General features: G+C 43.7%; 1 protein-coding gene across 8 annotated transcripts in view; it reads right to left on the bottom strand.

Annotated features, from left to right (window-relative positions):
* Nucleotides 1–15,450, bottom strand: part of LOC147008993 (protein furry homolog-like) — a 395,449-nt gene that overhangs the window by 190,977 nt on the left and 189,022 nt on the right. For all 8 annotated transcript variants that reach the window (XM_085864332.1, XM_085864334.1, XM_085864327.1 and 5 more), the window contains 3 exons: nt 10,709–10,795; nt 8,058–8,314; nt 7,641–7,827 (listed from right to left, as the gene is read on the bottom strand). In XM_085864332.1, coding sequence (XP_085720458.1) covers nt 7,641–7,827; nt 8,058–8,314; nt 10,709–10,795 — 531 coding nt within the window. The remainder of the gene's footprint in view (nt 1–7,640; nt 7,828–8,057; nt 8,315–10,708; nt 10,796–15,450) is intronic.

Genomic DNA, 15,450 nt, shown 5'->3' with positions numbered 1-15,450 from the left:
GAAATGTTCAAAGATACTCAACGATGTTTCTTAGCAAGAAGCAATATTTTAAAACACCACACGTACAAATGTGACCCTATTTTCTTTATCCTCTGGGACATTTTGTTTTGACCATACAGCCTCTTGAACATGCCAAAGTCTGAAGCCTTGGCCTAGCGTAAGGTGTGATTTTGTCTTCTTTATTTATTAAACATATTACGGATGTAAATGGACACTCGTTTTACTCTGCGGGCGTTACACATCACGTGCAGCGAATTTCACCTCCCTATGCTTTGTATTTATAGTTTTTTATTTTTTTTTGGAAACGCTTCTGTACACCACCCTTGAAGCTCGGTTTGCAAGTCACCGTCTACAATTCTAATGGAAGAGGCATAATTACTCTTTTATGGAAAAATTTGTTCGAGTTTTTTAATCCTGCAAAATAGACCATAGAGAACGCACAGTCGTGTTAAAAGATTGGCCTTTAAATCCCTTCTCAAATAGTCCTTATGAAGGTGGACAGACAAATACACAAACACACAATTACATACTGTTAGAAATGGGTGGATGACATTGTATTTTTCATTGTCACTTGGACAAACATTCCCAAATGCAGTAAACCCTCATCCAACGCAGGTCTTCACAATGCGGATTTGTTTATACACATGGGAATAAATGTGACGCTTGTTTCCCGAACGCGCGTGAAATTCAATAATGCACAGGTTTGTGGTGCTGTGACTTCTCCCTCCCATGCTACTTTCAGATTGCACAGCACCTTGGTCAAGTGAGCTTGTGCCCAGGAGATTTCTTTAAATCATTGATATTTAGATGCATCCTGTACCCTTAAATACAGCGTGGCACCGAAACGTCAAGCCTCTCCAAGTAGTAGTGGAGTGAATAAATCCCGAAAGGTTATGACTTCAGCAAAGAAAATCGTGATTTTAGACAAGTTGCGTGCCAGGAATAGTGTTGCATCGGTCGGCCATGAGCATCATGTGAACGACTCCACCGTACACACCATTCATTCAAATGGGGATAATATTTGCACTTGTGTGAAAGCTTCCACACCTCGAAGTGCAAATGTGTCTCAAGTTCCTAGGATAAATCCTCTCAATGAAAAAAACGGAGAGGTTGTTGAGTGTGTGGATCAAAGATCAAGTGAATGCCACTGAAGGTTCAGGAGGTGATCTCCCAGTCTTACACAATTAACTCCCCACCCTACAAACATTATATATATTGTCAGACCCCACTATTCATGGATTCGCTATTCATGGACCCCATGTATTCGCAGGACATAAAGTGTGACCTGCTTCAACATTCACGCTTCACGTATTCGTGGTTTTTTTTTTATTTATTTTTTTTTTTTTACACTTCAAGACTGGTCTCATATCTTCCTGGGAAATAGGAAATCAGGCAAAATCACAGCATTACATAGAAAAGGTGCAAAAACAGATCCCCTTAACTACGGACCAATTAGCTTAGTGTACTTCAAATCATCAACATGGTCATGGAATCGATCATTGTAGTTGACATAGAATCATTCCTTTTCTCCAACAGCCTCATCTCAGATCATCAATTCTGATTCAGACCAGGTGACTCTACCTTGGACATGCTGTTTCTACTCTCCCACCAATGGATGGAGGCCCTCAATATCAGGCATGAGATCAGGGCCGTCTCTCCGGACATATCTCGAGCTTTTGATAGTCTGTCATGCTGCTCTGCTCTCCAAACCGTCTGCCTATGGAATCCAAGGCCAACTCCACTCTTGGATTCCTGAATTCCTCCCCTCTCATAGTCAACGTGTGGCTTTCAACAGAATCCTTTCATCTCCTCTCCCTGTCAAAGCTGGAGAAAACAAAGGAATTGTTATTATTATTGTTATTCCTTATCTTCATCAATGATCTCACTGACTGGAAAATCTTATTTATCTCTTTGCTGATGACTCCACTCTCTGCCATGACATCTCTCATCCTTCTGACAGACAGGCAGCAGCCTCTTCCCTCTCTTCAGACCTTGACAAAAATCACAAACTGGTCAAACACAATTTTGCTTATGTATCCATAATGTCCACCCTTTTGTGTTCTCTCTTATCCCTCATCATTACCTGGATCCCTTGTTTGTCCATTTCCGACTACTTTCTTCCTCCACCCTGCTGCTGTTGTTTCCTGTTTCGCCTGCTGTTCCCTTTGTTATGTTCTGTCCGATTTGTTCTGTGTAATCGCTCTTCCATGAGCCGAGACCATGTTAAAAATAAATAAATACATAAAAACAATTCCCGATATTCGTTGCATTTTTCAGGAACGACTCCCCGGTGAATAGCAGGGTCCGACAGTATATGGGGGTGAGCCAGGTGAGCAGGGAAGGGTGAGCGGGGAAGGTGTGAGCAGGGAAGCCAATTCAGCGAAAGGAAAAGCAGCATTAGCTTTCCGACGTCGGAGCCTACAGCATTGCCACAACCCACGATGGAGAAGGGTAACACGATCCTCAATTAATCACCTTACAGTACTTACCTTGAATTACGATCTTCCCGACTTGGAGAGCAAAGTACGAGATGGCATTGTTTTTCAGAATAATCCCGTCTCGTCAGTGTTAAAAATCTGCTCCATCATAAATTCCTTCGCGTCGATTTGTTTCGTGAGCTGCGTATGAGAATGTGTTTGAGAACGGGGGTTCAAATCCGGGTGTTGGAAAGGAAAGCTTTGGCAATGAGGTTCGAGGGCAGGGTTGGAAAATGAAGGTTTGGAAATGAGGCTTGAAGGAAAATGAATGTTTTGGAATGAGGAAGGTTCTACCGACAATCATTGACCCCGTAATTGGTAATGGCGGCCTGTACAGATGCCGCATTTTCTCCTCGAGCCAACCGATCCAACAACTCGATCTTTTCGCCCAATGTCATAACTTCCGTCGTGCAAAGTCCTTCCTCGGCCCACCTGAGCTCCTGACCACATACAAAGCTTTTGTCGGCAGCCTGATGGAGTACTGCTCTCCCCCATGAGCTGGTGCTCCTGCCTCTCACCATCTCGGCTTCACGCTATGGAAACCAAGGCATTTAGGATCATTGGTATCTCCCGCGGTGAGGCTGAGTCTTTGGGCCTCTCACTCTCTCACCGCAGGCAGGTCGGTGGTCTTTCTGTCTTCTACTGTCTCCTCTCTGGTCTTGCCCCCCCCAACCCCCCCCCCCAACCCTGTCTGCGATATGTCCCCATATTTCCACACTGTGCTCAAGGTCTGCCAACAACCCCCTTCTGATAAAACTACCAAAATCACGAATCACTGCTCACCTTCACTCTTTCATTCCTCTTTTTTCCCCACCTTTGGAATAAACTCCCACACTCTGTTCAATCCCTCTTAACCCTGTGTGTCGAAAGAGGCGACCAGGGTTGCGTCAGGAAGGGCATCCGGCATAAAAACCTATGCCAAATCATTATGCGGACAACAAAACGAATTTCCATACCGGATCGGTTGAGGTCCGGGTCACCAACGACCGCCACCGGTACCGGTGGTCAGCAGGGTACCAGTGGAAATTGTGCTACTGCTGGGCGAAGGAGGAGAAGGAGACGGGGAAGTCGAGTCCGGATACAGTGGGAGAGGGGGAAGGGTAGAAGTGTGGAGGTGAGAGTTAGAACTCTGAATGTTGGGACGATGACTGGCAAAGGGCGAAAGTTGGCTGATATGATGGAGAGAAGAAAGGTGGACATACTGTGTGTACAAGAGACCAAGTGGATGGGGAGTAAGGCTAGGAGCATTGGAGGTGGTTTCAAACTGTTCTACCACGGTGTGGATGGGAGGAGAAATGGTGTCGGGGTCATCCTGAAGGAAGATTATGTCAAGAGGGTATTGGAGGTGAGGAGAGTGTCGGACCGAGTGATGAGTGTGAAGTTGGAAATTGAAGGAGTGATGATGAATGTCATCAGTGCATATGGCCCGTATATGGGGTGTGAGATGGAGTATAAACAAGATTTCTGGAGTGAGTAAGATGAAGTGGTGGAGAGTGTATCCAAGGATGAAAGAGTAGTGATTGGAGCACATTTCAATGGGCATGTTGGGGAAGGGAATAAAGAGGATGAGGAGGTGATGGGTAGGTATGGTCTCAACAAGAGAAATGTGGAAGGGCAAATGGTGGTAGAGTTTGCAAAAAGAATGGAAATGGCAGTGATAAATACGTATTTCAAGAAGAAGGAGGAACACAGGGTGACGTACAAGAGGGGAGGAAAGTGCACACAGGTGGATTACATCTTAAGCAGGAGATGCAACCTGAAAGAGATTAGAGACTGGAAGGTGGTGGCAGGGGAGAGTGCAGCTCGACAGCATCGATTGGTGGTCTGTAAGATGATTTTGGAGGTGATGTTGAGGAAGAGAGTGAGGGCTGAACCAAGGACCAGATGGTGGAAGCTGAAGGAGGAAGACTGTTGCATGGAATTTAGGGAGGAGGCGAGACAGGTGTTGGATGGTGGTAAAGATAGGTGGGATGATTGGGCAACGACAGCAGAAGTAGTGAGGGAGATAGCTAGGAAGGTACTTGGTGTGACATCTGGACAGAGGAAGGAAGATAAGCAGACTTGGTGGTGGAACCAGGTAGTCCAGGAAAGTATAAGGAAGAAGGGGTTGGCGAAAAGGAAGTGGGATAGTCAGAGAGATGAAGAAAGTCGGCAGGAGTACAAGGAGTGGTGGCGAAAGGCAAAAAGAGAGGTGGCAAAGGCCAAGGAAAAGGCATATGACGAGCTGTATGAGAAGTTGGATACAAAAGAAGGAGAAAAGGATTTATACCGATTGGCAAGACAGAGGGACGGAGCTGGGAAGGATGTGCTACAGGTTCGGGTGATAAAGGACGTAAATGGGAATGTGCTGACGAGCGAGGAGAGTGTGTTGAGAAGGTGGATGGAGTACTTTGAGGAGCTGATGAATGAAGAAAATGAGAGAGAGAAGGTTGGAAGAGGTGGAGATTGTGAATCAGGAAGTGGGGTGGATCAGTAAGGATGAAGTGAGGACTGTTATGAAGAAGATGAAAAGTGGAAAGGCGGTTGGCCCAGATGATATACCAGTGGAGGCATGGAAGTGTTTAGGAGAGATGGCAGTGGGGTTGTTAACCAGATTGTTTAATAAAGTCTTGGAAAGTGAGAGGATGCCGGAGGAGTGGAGATTAAGTGTACTGGTTCCGATGTTCAAGAACAAGGGTGATGTGCAGAGCTGTGGAAATTACAGAGGGATAAAGTTGTTAAGCCACACCATGAAGTTGTGGGAAAGAGTAGTGGAAGCGAGGTTGAGAAGAGAGGTGACGATTTGTGAGCAGCAATATGGGTTTATGCCAGGAAAGAGTACCACTGATGCTATGTTTGCTTTGAGAATGTTGATGGAGAAGTATACGGAAGGCCAGAAGGAGTTACATTGTGTGTTTGTGGATTTAGAGAAAGCTTATGATAGGGTGCCAAGAGAGGAGTTGTGGTATTGTATGAGGATGTCGGGAGTGGTGGAGAAGTATGTGAGGATCGTGCAGGATATGTACGAGGACAGTGTGACAGCGGTGGGGTGTGCGGTAGGAATGATGGACCGGTTTAAGGTAAAAGTGGGATTGCACCAAGGATTGACTCTGAGCCCTTGCCTGTTTGCAATGGTGATGGACAGGTTGACGGACGAGATCAGACTGGAGTCTCCATGGACTATGAAGTTCGCGGATGACATCATGATCTGTAGGGAGAGTAGGGAGCAGGCTGAGGCGAGCCTCGAGAGGTGGAGGTACGCACTGGAGAGAAGGGGAATGATAGTCAGTAGGAGTAAGACGGAGTACATGTGCGTAAATGAGAGGGAGGGTGGTGGTATGGTGCGATTGCAAGGAGTTGAGGTGGGGAAGGTGGATGGGATTAAATACTTGGGATCAACTGTCCAAAGTAATGGAGAGTGTGGGAGAGAAGTGAAAAAGAGGGTGCAGGCAGGAAGGAGTGGGTGGAGAAGAGTTGCAGGAGTGATTTGTGACAGAAGGGTAGCTGCAAGAGTTCAGGGGAAAGTATATAAGACGGTAGTGAGACCAGCTATGTTGTATGGTTTGGAGGCGGTGGCGCTGACAAAAAGACAGTAAGCGGAGCTGGAGGTGGCAGAGTTAAAGATGCTGCGATTCTCGTTGGGAGTGACGAGGATGGACAGGATAAGGAATGAGTATATTAGAGGGACTGCGCAGGTTGGACGGTTTGGAGACAAAGTGAGAGAGGTGAGATTGAGATGGTTTGGACATGTGCACAGGAGGGAAGCAGAGTATATCGGGAGAAGGATGCTGAAGATGGAGCCGCCAGGCAGGAGGAGAAGAGGAAGGCCAAAGAAGAGGTTCATGGATGCGGTGAGGGCGGACATGCGGGTGGTTGGAGTGTCAATGGAAGATGTGGAGGATAGAGCGAAATGGAGACGGTTGATCCGCTGTGGCAACCCCTAACGGGAGCAGCGGAAAGAAGAAGAAGAAGACTCTGTTCAATCCCATTCTTCCCTCCAGGCCTTCAAAACAGCTGTTCACCATCACCTCTTATCTTTCCCCATCCAAATCCTCGATCGTTTCTATCCCCGTTAATCCACCCCAAACCCACCTCCTTCAAATTCCCTGCTTTCCTTGTGTTCCTATTGTTTTGTACACCGAGGGTGTGTGTGTGTGTGTGTGTGTGTGTGTGTGTGTGTGTGTGTGTGTGTGTGTGTGTGTGTCTGTGTGTGTGTGTGTGTCTGTGTGTGTGTGTGTCTGTGTGTGTATTCCCTCTGAGGTTTTTCTTAAGAAAAAAAACCCAAATATTTGACCGCATGTCATGTTCCGTGGCCGCGCTACCCTATCCCCATTTATCACATAAGGTTTTCAGGTTGCGCAACACGGTTTTGCCAAATACACCGTTTCCCAGGAACCTAACCCCCCATGCTGTACCCTGGTTTACTGCAGGTTAAATCGTCCAAGCCAATATATTTCATGATGGAACAAATCAATATCAATGAATGTTTGGATGAGATTCGAGAAGACAGACAATAAATATAAATAAAATACAACTGAGGTACAAAACACCTAACCTGGAGCCAAACATTTCCGTAATACAGGAGTTGAAGCGGTCCTTTGGAATCAAAAGTGATTTGTTCTCACTCCCAATTCCCAAGTCCAGGTAGACTCCCAAGTGCTTCCCCCCCACACCCACCCCCATCCACAATATTCCTAACCCTAACACAACAAACAATATTCCTATTCCTGAAACACAATATATATTCCATAACTAATATTTTCTCACAGACCATCTGGCATTGTGAGCCAATCCCGGAAGTGGACACGAGTAATTCAAATAGCAAAGCTTTGAGGTTCTTCAAGTTATTTTCCTTTCCCTTTACAATCGGCAGTACGCATGTTAATCGGCAACTTTCTGCTTAATCAGGAGTTTCCATAAACACTTGCACAGTTTATTCATGACGTCGCTTGGCTTCGGTAAATCCCCGAGGGAAGTTAAAATTGATAACGTTCTCTTGAAGAGAAAGGCGGAATGAACAACTCAGACTGGGAGCGTGGCACAACAGAAAATGCTTTCTAATTTTTACAGGACTTGCAAGCACCGTGCGAACCTTGGCTGTTTCACGTCTTAACAAATTCATTCAGCACCCTTCAAAAGGTAATCAAAATATTTGATCGAAAAGTAGTTTCCATCAAAGTTCACCTTTCCGTCAAAACTACTATCTTGTGAGGGAGGAAGGATCTCCAGCAATGTTGTCTTGGCAAGACCTTTGGTGTCGTTACTGCTTCCCGGTGCGAGACTGCAGCATAGCAGCAGATAATTCCGCCAGACACTCAGGCACGTGTCCCCAGTAGAACCAGTGCTTGGACGCTTGGTGTTGGCAAAAATGCTACAAAATACAATGGCAATTTCGAATACTGAAACACTACTGTGTTCATTCCATTTTCCATTCAGCAGCCAACATCACTTGAAAGTGGAATGAGGGGGGGGGGGGGTACTCTGGTGCCATTTATATCATGGATGTCTGCGATATAAGAATAAAATCGCCAGCCTTATGCCAACCTACAGCTATACAAGATGAAAGTTCAGAGCATGTACGAATGAGACAAAGACAATCACCTGGAATCGACCTGTGACATCAACATCTGCAGACGAGTTAAGCCAAAAACCCAAGCATAGGATAGAGATGGCTGGCAGGCCTGCAGCTCCTCATGGCCCAGGAAAGTCGACAAGGCAATGAGCCAGGGGTCATGATCATGTGCAAACAGCCAAATGTGTGATGAGCTGACGATGTCATAATCACTGCTGTCCAGCTCACAGGACCACTCGCTGAGCCATTGTAAATCTGACACCGGTCCATAGAGCACGGCCTTTTGCTAGGGAAATGTGAAAAACGACTGTGACGTAAACACAGAGCAAACTCAACTGCCGAGGTTAAAAAAAAACAAAATGGAAACGAGTAATGTACTCAGGGAAATGCATTTTAAGCAACCATTAACTAATATACGTGAATTTGAAACTGTAATCACTGGTGCAAAGGACCATTAATAATTTTAAGAATGGGAAGCATTCATTACTTAACATCCATTGATTATTTACATAACCTTGAACAACAAAATCACACGACTCAACGTTCAGGTTTGCAGTTCAGCTTGTGCCAAAAGTTAACCATTCAGTGATTTTTGCTGTTTATAAAACAACAAAAACAATCATTAAATCAATGTGAAATCGACCAAGACTCAAGGAGGTTCCACGTACTGCACTTATTTACATGCACTCCAAATTAGGTTTCATCCATTGCTACGTATAAACTTGGTATTTTATGTAGGACACTTTGTTATGATTGCAATTGCATCATTAGGTACCATGTACATATTATTTATTAACTTGCAGGATTTGCATCTCTTAGAGAATTACAAGACGAGCCCTGTGGTTGCCAACCAAGGTAAAAAATATTATCGTAGACCAAGATGATTAAATTAATTACAATGGTAACCACATGTCAAACAGAAGAACCCATCTGACATCATACTTGCCCTCCCATTCTGAACTTTCATCACCTCTTATATATTATGTTATTAATTTGATAGATTGTGTTGTCTACAAACGGTGTGTTTGTATTCAAGCCACTGAAATTTGTCCTTCCATGCTGTTTGAAACTTTCTTTCCCATTGACTGTCTGCTTGTTTGTTTGGCTGTGAGCAGGAGGAGGAGATTGGGACCATACTCTGTACAGAGCATTGGTGCTGCCTAAGCAGTCTCCTTGGCTATTGGGCACAATCCTGGACGGGTCACCACTCCGACACAGGATACCAGCATGCTGGCACTCCTTTTGCCGACCTCGGAGAGATGACATGACGAGTTAACCCCACCTGGTATTAATTCAACAGCTGAGCGGGATTTGAACTCAGGGCCTGAGGATCCAAAGCCCACCACCCAAACCATTAAGCCAACACCGGGCATTAAGGATACCTCAAAAAGTATTAGATGGATTCAGATGAAATTTCGTGGACATGTTGGGTGTGTGCCAAGGACAATTTGATTAGATTTTGGTGAAGATTCGGATCTAGGTACTAGAATTTTTTAAAGTGATTCTTCACCATTGAGAGATGGGACAAAAAACGATATTATAGCATGATACCTCAGAGTTGTGGATGGATTACGCCAAAAGTTGGTAGATGAGTTGTGTACGTGATAAGAACAAGCCAATTGCAGTAGATTTTGGTGTGTGACAAGGACGAATGGTCCGAATGCAGGTTTTGCCTATCAATGGGATACAAAATGTAAACTGTTCAGCTTGGCGGAGGTATGCGCTCCTCTGAGTGCCGTTCTAGTTACATTTGTTCTGGATTATATTTTCTTCCATACATGTGTGTTTCTCAGTGGTCTCAGCTATCAGTTCCAAGAACATAATGGCAAGAAACAGTATTGAAGAAGTGTCAGCCAGCAGGATCTGCTCTGACAACTTCTTGAAGAGTTCCTGCATTTATTAGTGAACCAGAAAAACATTTCAGTGGAAGGAAGATGACTATGATACCAGGTGTACAAACAACCTCCATGCTTACCTCAGTGTGTTATTTAAAAAAATTAAGAAACTTGAGAAAACTACGTACAGTATTTCAACAATTTCCAACCATTTCCGGGTCCCCTCAATTACACAAAGCCCTCGACGTGGCAAGTTTGATCATCCATTGCACATTGATTTTGAGCTCCTGTTCAGTGGAAATTAATGGCATCATGTGCTCTCTTGAGGCTATTTTGATCCGATTCTAAGTGCATTTGCATGGAAATGTCCAGATCTTGTGGAAACTTTCAAAGTTATTTTTAGGGAACTTGAGGTGAATATCTGTTGTGGCTTTAGCTGTTCTCGTCGACCTGAGCAAGGTTACTAGCTTTATACTAAAGAGATGTGAAATGTGTGTGGAAGAAAAAGATGGATGTGCGGCAAAAAAGAAAAGGAAACGATATCAATTTTAAATCAACACGGTTATTCGAAGCACGTTTCGAGATTTTTTTGAATCCCTCTTACTCGATATAAATGAAACCTCGGAGAAGACATAGCAAACTGACTGTAGATGTGTGGAAGCCTTACGTGCCCACTAAATGGCATTTTCTCTTTCACATACGAAGGCCGAAGCAATCCAAATGGACAGAGGGATCAAACATTACTTTGTGTAAGAGAATGAACAAACTATCCATATGGAAGGCTTTCAAAAGACACGATGTACACACGATGCATTTTTAAAAAAATTAAATATCCAAAACAGTACCTCCTCCAGCTTGGTGAGATGCAAGAAGCTTTGCACAACTGATGGAGTAAGTCTGTCCAGAACGTCAATCAGCAGCTCAGAGTCATCCTAAAATCATGGGTAAATGATAAAAGGTTATAATCCCAGCCATCTACATTGCCAAATAATTTTCTCATTGCAACACGATGCAACAACAATAAAAAGATCGTTTAAAAAGGCTAACATTATGACATCAAGGTTGTTTTCTGGTGTCGCTCGGATAACGCCATGAATAAATTAGGTTACAAACGTGATAATACACCCGAGCGGGTTTGACGGTCAGCTCGGATACAAAACTTGATGCAACCGAGTGTTAATCAACCTTAGTGACTACGGAAAGTGAAAAGAGATTTCAAATTGAATTTAAAATAAACGCGTAATAAGAAACACTCGAAGCAAAAATCTCCATATCCTAGGAATCATTCCCATCATTAAACAATTTTCAAACCCGCGTTAATGGCCGTGAAATAAATACTCTAAGTGTGTGCATTTAATGGCTGTATCCAGGACAGAGCTGGACCCCAACTAAAAAGGACCCACGGGCCACCGAGAAGCTCAATCACTGCGCGGCGTCACGTGACCAGCCAGCTCGCCGTTGGATGAAGTGCCTAACAAAATCTTAAAACGTCCGTTTTTCACCGGAATTTTCAGATACTTGTAGAGCACATCCCCAAACCATCTAAATTATAAACATTAATCTCACAGACGCTACGAATAAGCAGTCCCTCAGGAGGACAGGTTACGAGGTGATGCAGTGAACGGAAAGCATGTGGTGTCCATTCCAGAGTCTCACGGTTATTTGAATTGAATATATTTTCCTCATGAAAATTGTGTTTCTGAGAGGATTTGCATGAAAATTATCTTCATTAAATGTGTAGCTACACCAGAAGGTCCCAAAAGTGAAAAAAATAAATCAACTAGAACTTAAGACAGCCTCGTTATATGGCATAGAAACGGATGGAAGTCCATGGAAACTACCCCTCGCTGCTGCAATGCATTCCACACAGACCGAAGATATAAACATTCAATTTCCACAAAACTTGATGCAACCGAGTGTTAATCAACCTTAGCGATGATGAAAAGTGAAAACAGAATTTAGATTGAACTTAAAATAACCGCGCGAAGCCGTGTTGAAGTCAGCGGACCTCGTGTTGCCCAATAAACAGGGCCAGACGACACAGGTAACGAGAAACTAGTTGGTCGAATTAAATCTTAATAATCCCGATGAAACCCATTATGCATGATAGTCGTCCGATGCTTCCTTATAGGCCATTCGACCAATGGGTCATTTTGCACTTGATGACCCTGTAACCTTGACCCCGAGGCAAAAATGTGAAAAAGGACTCAGACGATCTATAGAGAGCAACTAGTATTATCATCGTGTCAAGTTAGAACTCAATCGGCCGAGACATCTAGGAGGAGAGAGAAAAATAAAAATTGTTTGATGGACGGACGGACAGACAGACAGACAGACAGACAGAGACAGACAGACAGACGGATCTGAGGACATCGAACGGTTACATTAGGTCAGCGAGCTGAAACCATTTTGCTCTATCTCGAATACCTTGCCTGTGGCGCCCCCTTCAAGTTTGTTTTTACGCTGATTTCATCAAAGTTTGAATAATCCGAGGAGTGCGAAATGCCATATAGCCTATATGACGTTATATTGTTCCTGGAATGTTCCAGAGGAAGTTTTGCACCAAAGGTTATAATCCTTGACCTTTGACCTTTAAAGTTCACAAAGGTCAGATTTTCAAAGTTGTGGGAATCGAACCGGGTTTTCGACCTTCCTCGACGAACTAACTCCAATAAGCAATAGCACGTATCCTGTTTCCATATTTTAATGTCCACAACATTGTTTTGTGACCTTTAAAGGTTATGCAAAGGTCAAATTTTGAAAGTTGTTGAACGAAACCGGGTTTTCGACATTTTGCAGCTAATAACCTGTCACTCGTACCACATCATGTTGATCATTTTTATAACTTGGTCAAACATTATCACATTGTCTCATCCTTGACTTCTGAAACAATCTACATCGTCAAATACCGCTCGTGAACCATCGTCGTCTTCAAACTTGTAACGTCCTTAAAAACAGTAAGTTTCCTGTTTGGAATGATTTTCAATTTTGCTTGATTGCCAAGCAAGCAGACAAAGCAAAATGTCATCTCACTATTCTCTGCACATATCAGGACAGGACAAATTAAAAGCTAAAGTATTGTTAAACGGAAAACTTGGCTTCCTATTCATGTTCCGATTCGTGTTCAAAATACAACATTCAATTTAAATAAGTTGTTCCTCGATCATAAACTGCCGTTTGTAGATATACAGATGGACGGCCTGATGGACTGACATGCACCAATTGCTTAACCCCGCATTTTCCTTCACGTGTGCTGGATAACTACAAATATATTGACAATTATTACTACTACTACTACTACTACTACTACTACTACTACTACTACTACTACTACTACTACTACTACTACTACTCATGGCCATGTTTCAGGCTTTTGCTTTTTTTTTTTTTTTTTCCAACAACCTACTTTTTCAACAACCTCCCTGAAGAAATCCTTTCATGCAAGCTTTTGGGTCTCATTATCGGCCACGATCTTTCCTGGGAAAGCCACATCTCCAACCTGGCCTCCAAAGCCAGTCATCGACTGTGAATCCAACGTCGCACAAAGTCCTTCCTAGGCACACTTGAGCTTTCATCCATTTACAAAACTTTCATCCACAGTCTGATGGAATACTGCTCCCCCCCCCCTCTGGGGTGGTGCTCCTGCCTCACACCTAGCTCAACTTCATGGTGTGGAAACCAAGGCTTTTAGGATCATTGGTATCTCCAGCGATGAAGCTGAGCCTTTGGGTCTCTCACTCTCTCACCGGAGACAAGTCGGTTTTCTTTCTATCTTCTACAGTTTCCTCTCTGACATGGCTCCCCCTGATCTGTCTGTGATCTGTCCCCCCGATATTTCCGCATGGTGCTCAAGGTCCACCAAAAACCCCCTTCTGGTGAAATTGCCAAAATCAAGAATCACCGCTCACCTTCACTCTTTTATTCCTCTTTTTTCCCCCACTTCTGGAACAAACTCCCACACTCTCTTGAATCTCACTCTTCCTTCCAAGTCTTCAAAAGAGCTGTTCACCACCACCTCATACTCTTCCCCATCCAAAATCTTGATCTTTACTACCCCCGTTAAAACACCCAAAACCCACCTCCTTCAAATTCCCCGTTTTCCTTCCTGAAAGTCCCTGTAGTACAATCTTGTTTACCCTGTGTACCCCGTCCCATCCATCTCCCTTCCACAGATATCCTATCGCCTTTGTTCCCCACTATTTTGAGCTTCTCTCTCCCACCCCTATTGTATCTTGTGTTATTATATGTTTCTGTGTATTTGCTCTTACACGAGCCTAGACTTGGTATACAAAATATAAATAAATAAAAGTTTGTAGAAAAGTTTCTGATGTTTACCGCTGTTGATGCAGCGTCTTTTACACCATCTTATTTAACACATTACATTAGTTCTTCATGCCTGTTGTTTGCGTCCTTCATGATGTCCTTAAAAACTAAGTTTCCCGTTTGAAACGATTTTCAATTTTGTTTCACAACCAGACAAGCAGAGTATAAAAATTAAAATTGCACCTGCGTCCAAAGGAGGCGGTGAAGTTTTGCATTTCCTTCTCATGATGAGAGCAGCTGGAGGTCCCCCTTGTGTTAATTCAGTGTCTGCACCGCTTGAAAAAAATTTTTTTTTGACGGACGGACGGTTGGACACACCAAATATTGAAGCGGCTACACCACCTAAAGATTATCTCACTCCTCTCTGCGCATGAGCAATTGGGACAAATTTAGAGCCAAAGTACTGCCTGCTAAACAACAGGTTTGTTTTCTAATCCATGTCCAAAATACAACATTCATTTAAAATCAATTTGTTCCTTGATCATAAAGTGACGTTTGTCGACAGGACAGACAGAAGTGAACCAATTGCTTCATCCCACTGTTCGCTTAGCGTGCGCGGGATATGGCATCACCTCACTCTTTACCTCCATTTGATATCTTGGACATGTCTATCATAACCACGGACAATTTTAGAACGGTGTATCTGGTAAATATTCGTTCAGATAGATTTTGCATGCCTTTTGAACAATTATTGTACGTCTTAAAATCGATTACATTTGAGAAAACACAGACCAATTTATCCAAAAATATACACCTGTCTCCCCCCACTCCCCCATTCGATCAAGTACTATATGATAAATGCAAGGAATTCTATGAATAAGAATGTGAGATACTACGTTGGACATATTGTTAATCCACCCCACCCTACCCCACCCCAATCCCACCTTCCAAATTTCCAGCTTTCTCAGCTGAGAGTTTCCTTCTGTATCCATCTTGTCCACCCCATGCATCCTCTCCTGCCCCTCATTCCTCCACACACCCATTGTTTGTCTGCCTCCCTCTATCTTATCCTTCGACTTCACGGTGTTCCCCCCCCCCACCACCACCACACTGCTGTTCCTTTTGTCCTGTTGCATCCTCATCCGTTCAGTGTACTAGTACGAGCTCTTTCATGATAGTGGGGCAGATAACAGCAATTTTTGAGAGGATTCGTGCAAATGATTCATGGGATTCTAATCAAATCTGCCTGATTGGCCATTTGAAAATCCGAATTTCAAAAAATTTGAAAAATAAATTCAAAAAAGTCAACATCACGAATCAATGT

The sequence above is a fragment of the Eptatretus burgeri genome, chromosome 18, assembly GCF_056783735.1.
Source record: "Eptatretus burgeri isolate ZD-2024b chromosome 18, Ebu_testis_v1, whole genome shotgun sequence".
NCBI lineage: Eukaryota > Metazoa > Chordata > Myxini > Myxiniformes > Myxinidae > Eptatretus > Eptatretus burgeri.
Note: the sequence above shows the minus strand (reverse complement) of the source record. Positions and strands in the feature narration are given on the sequence as shown.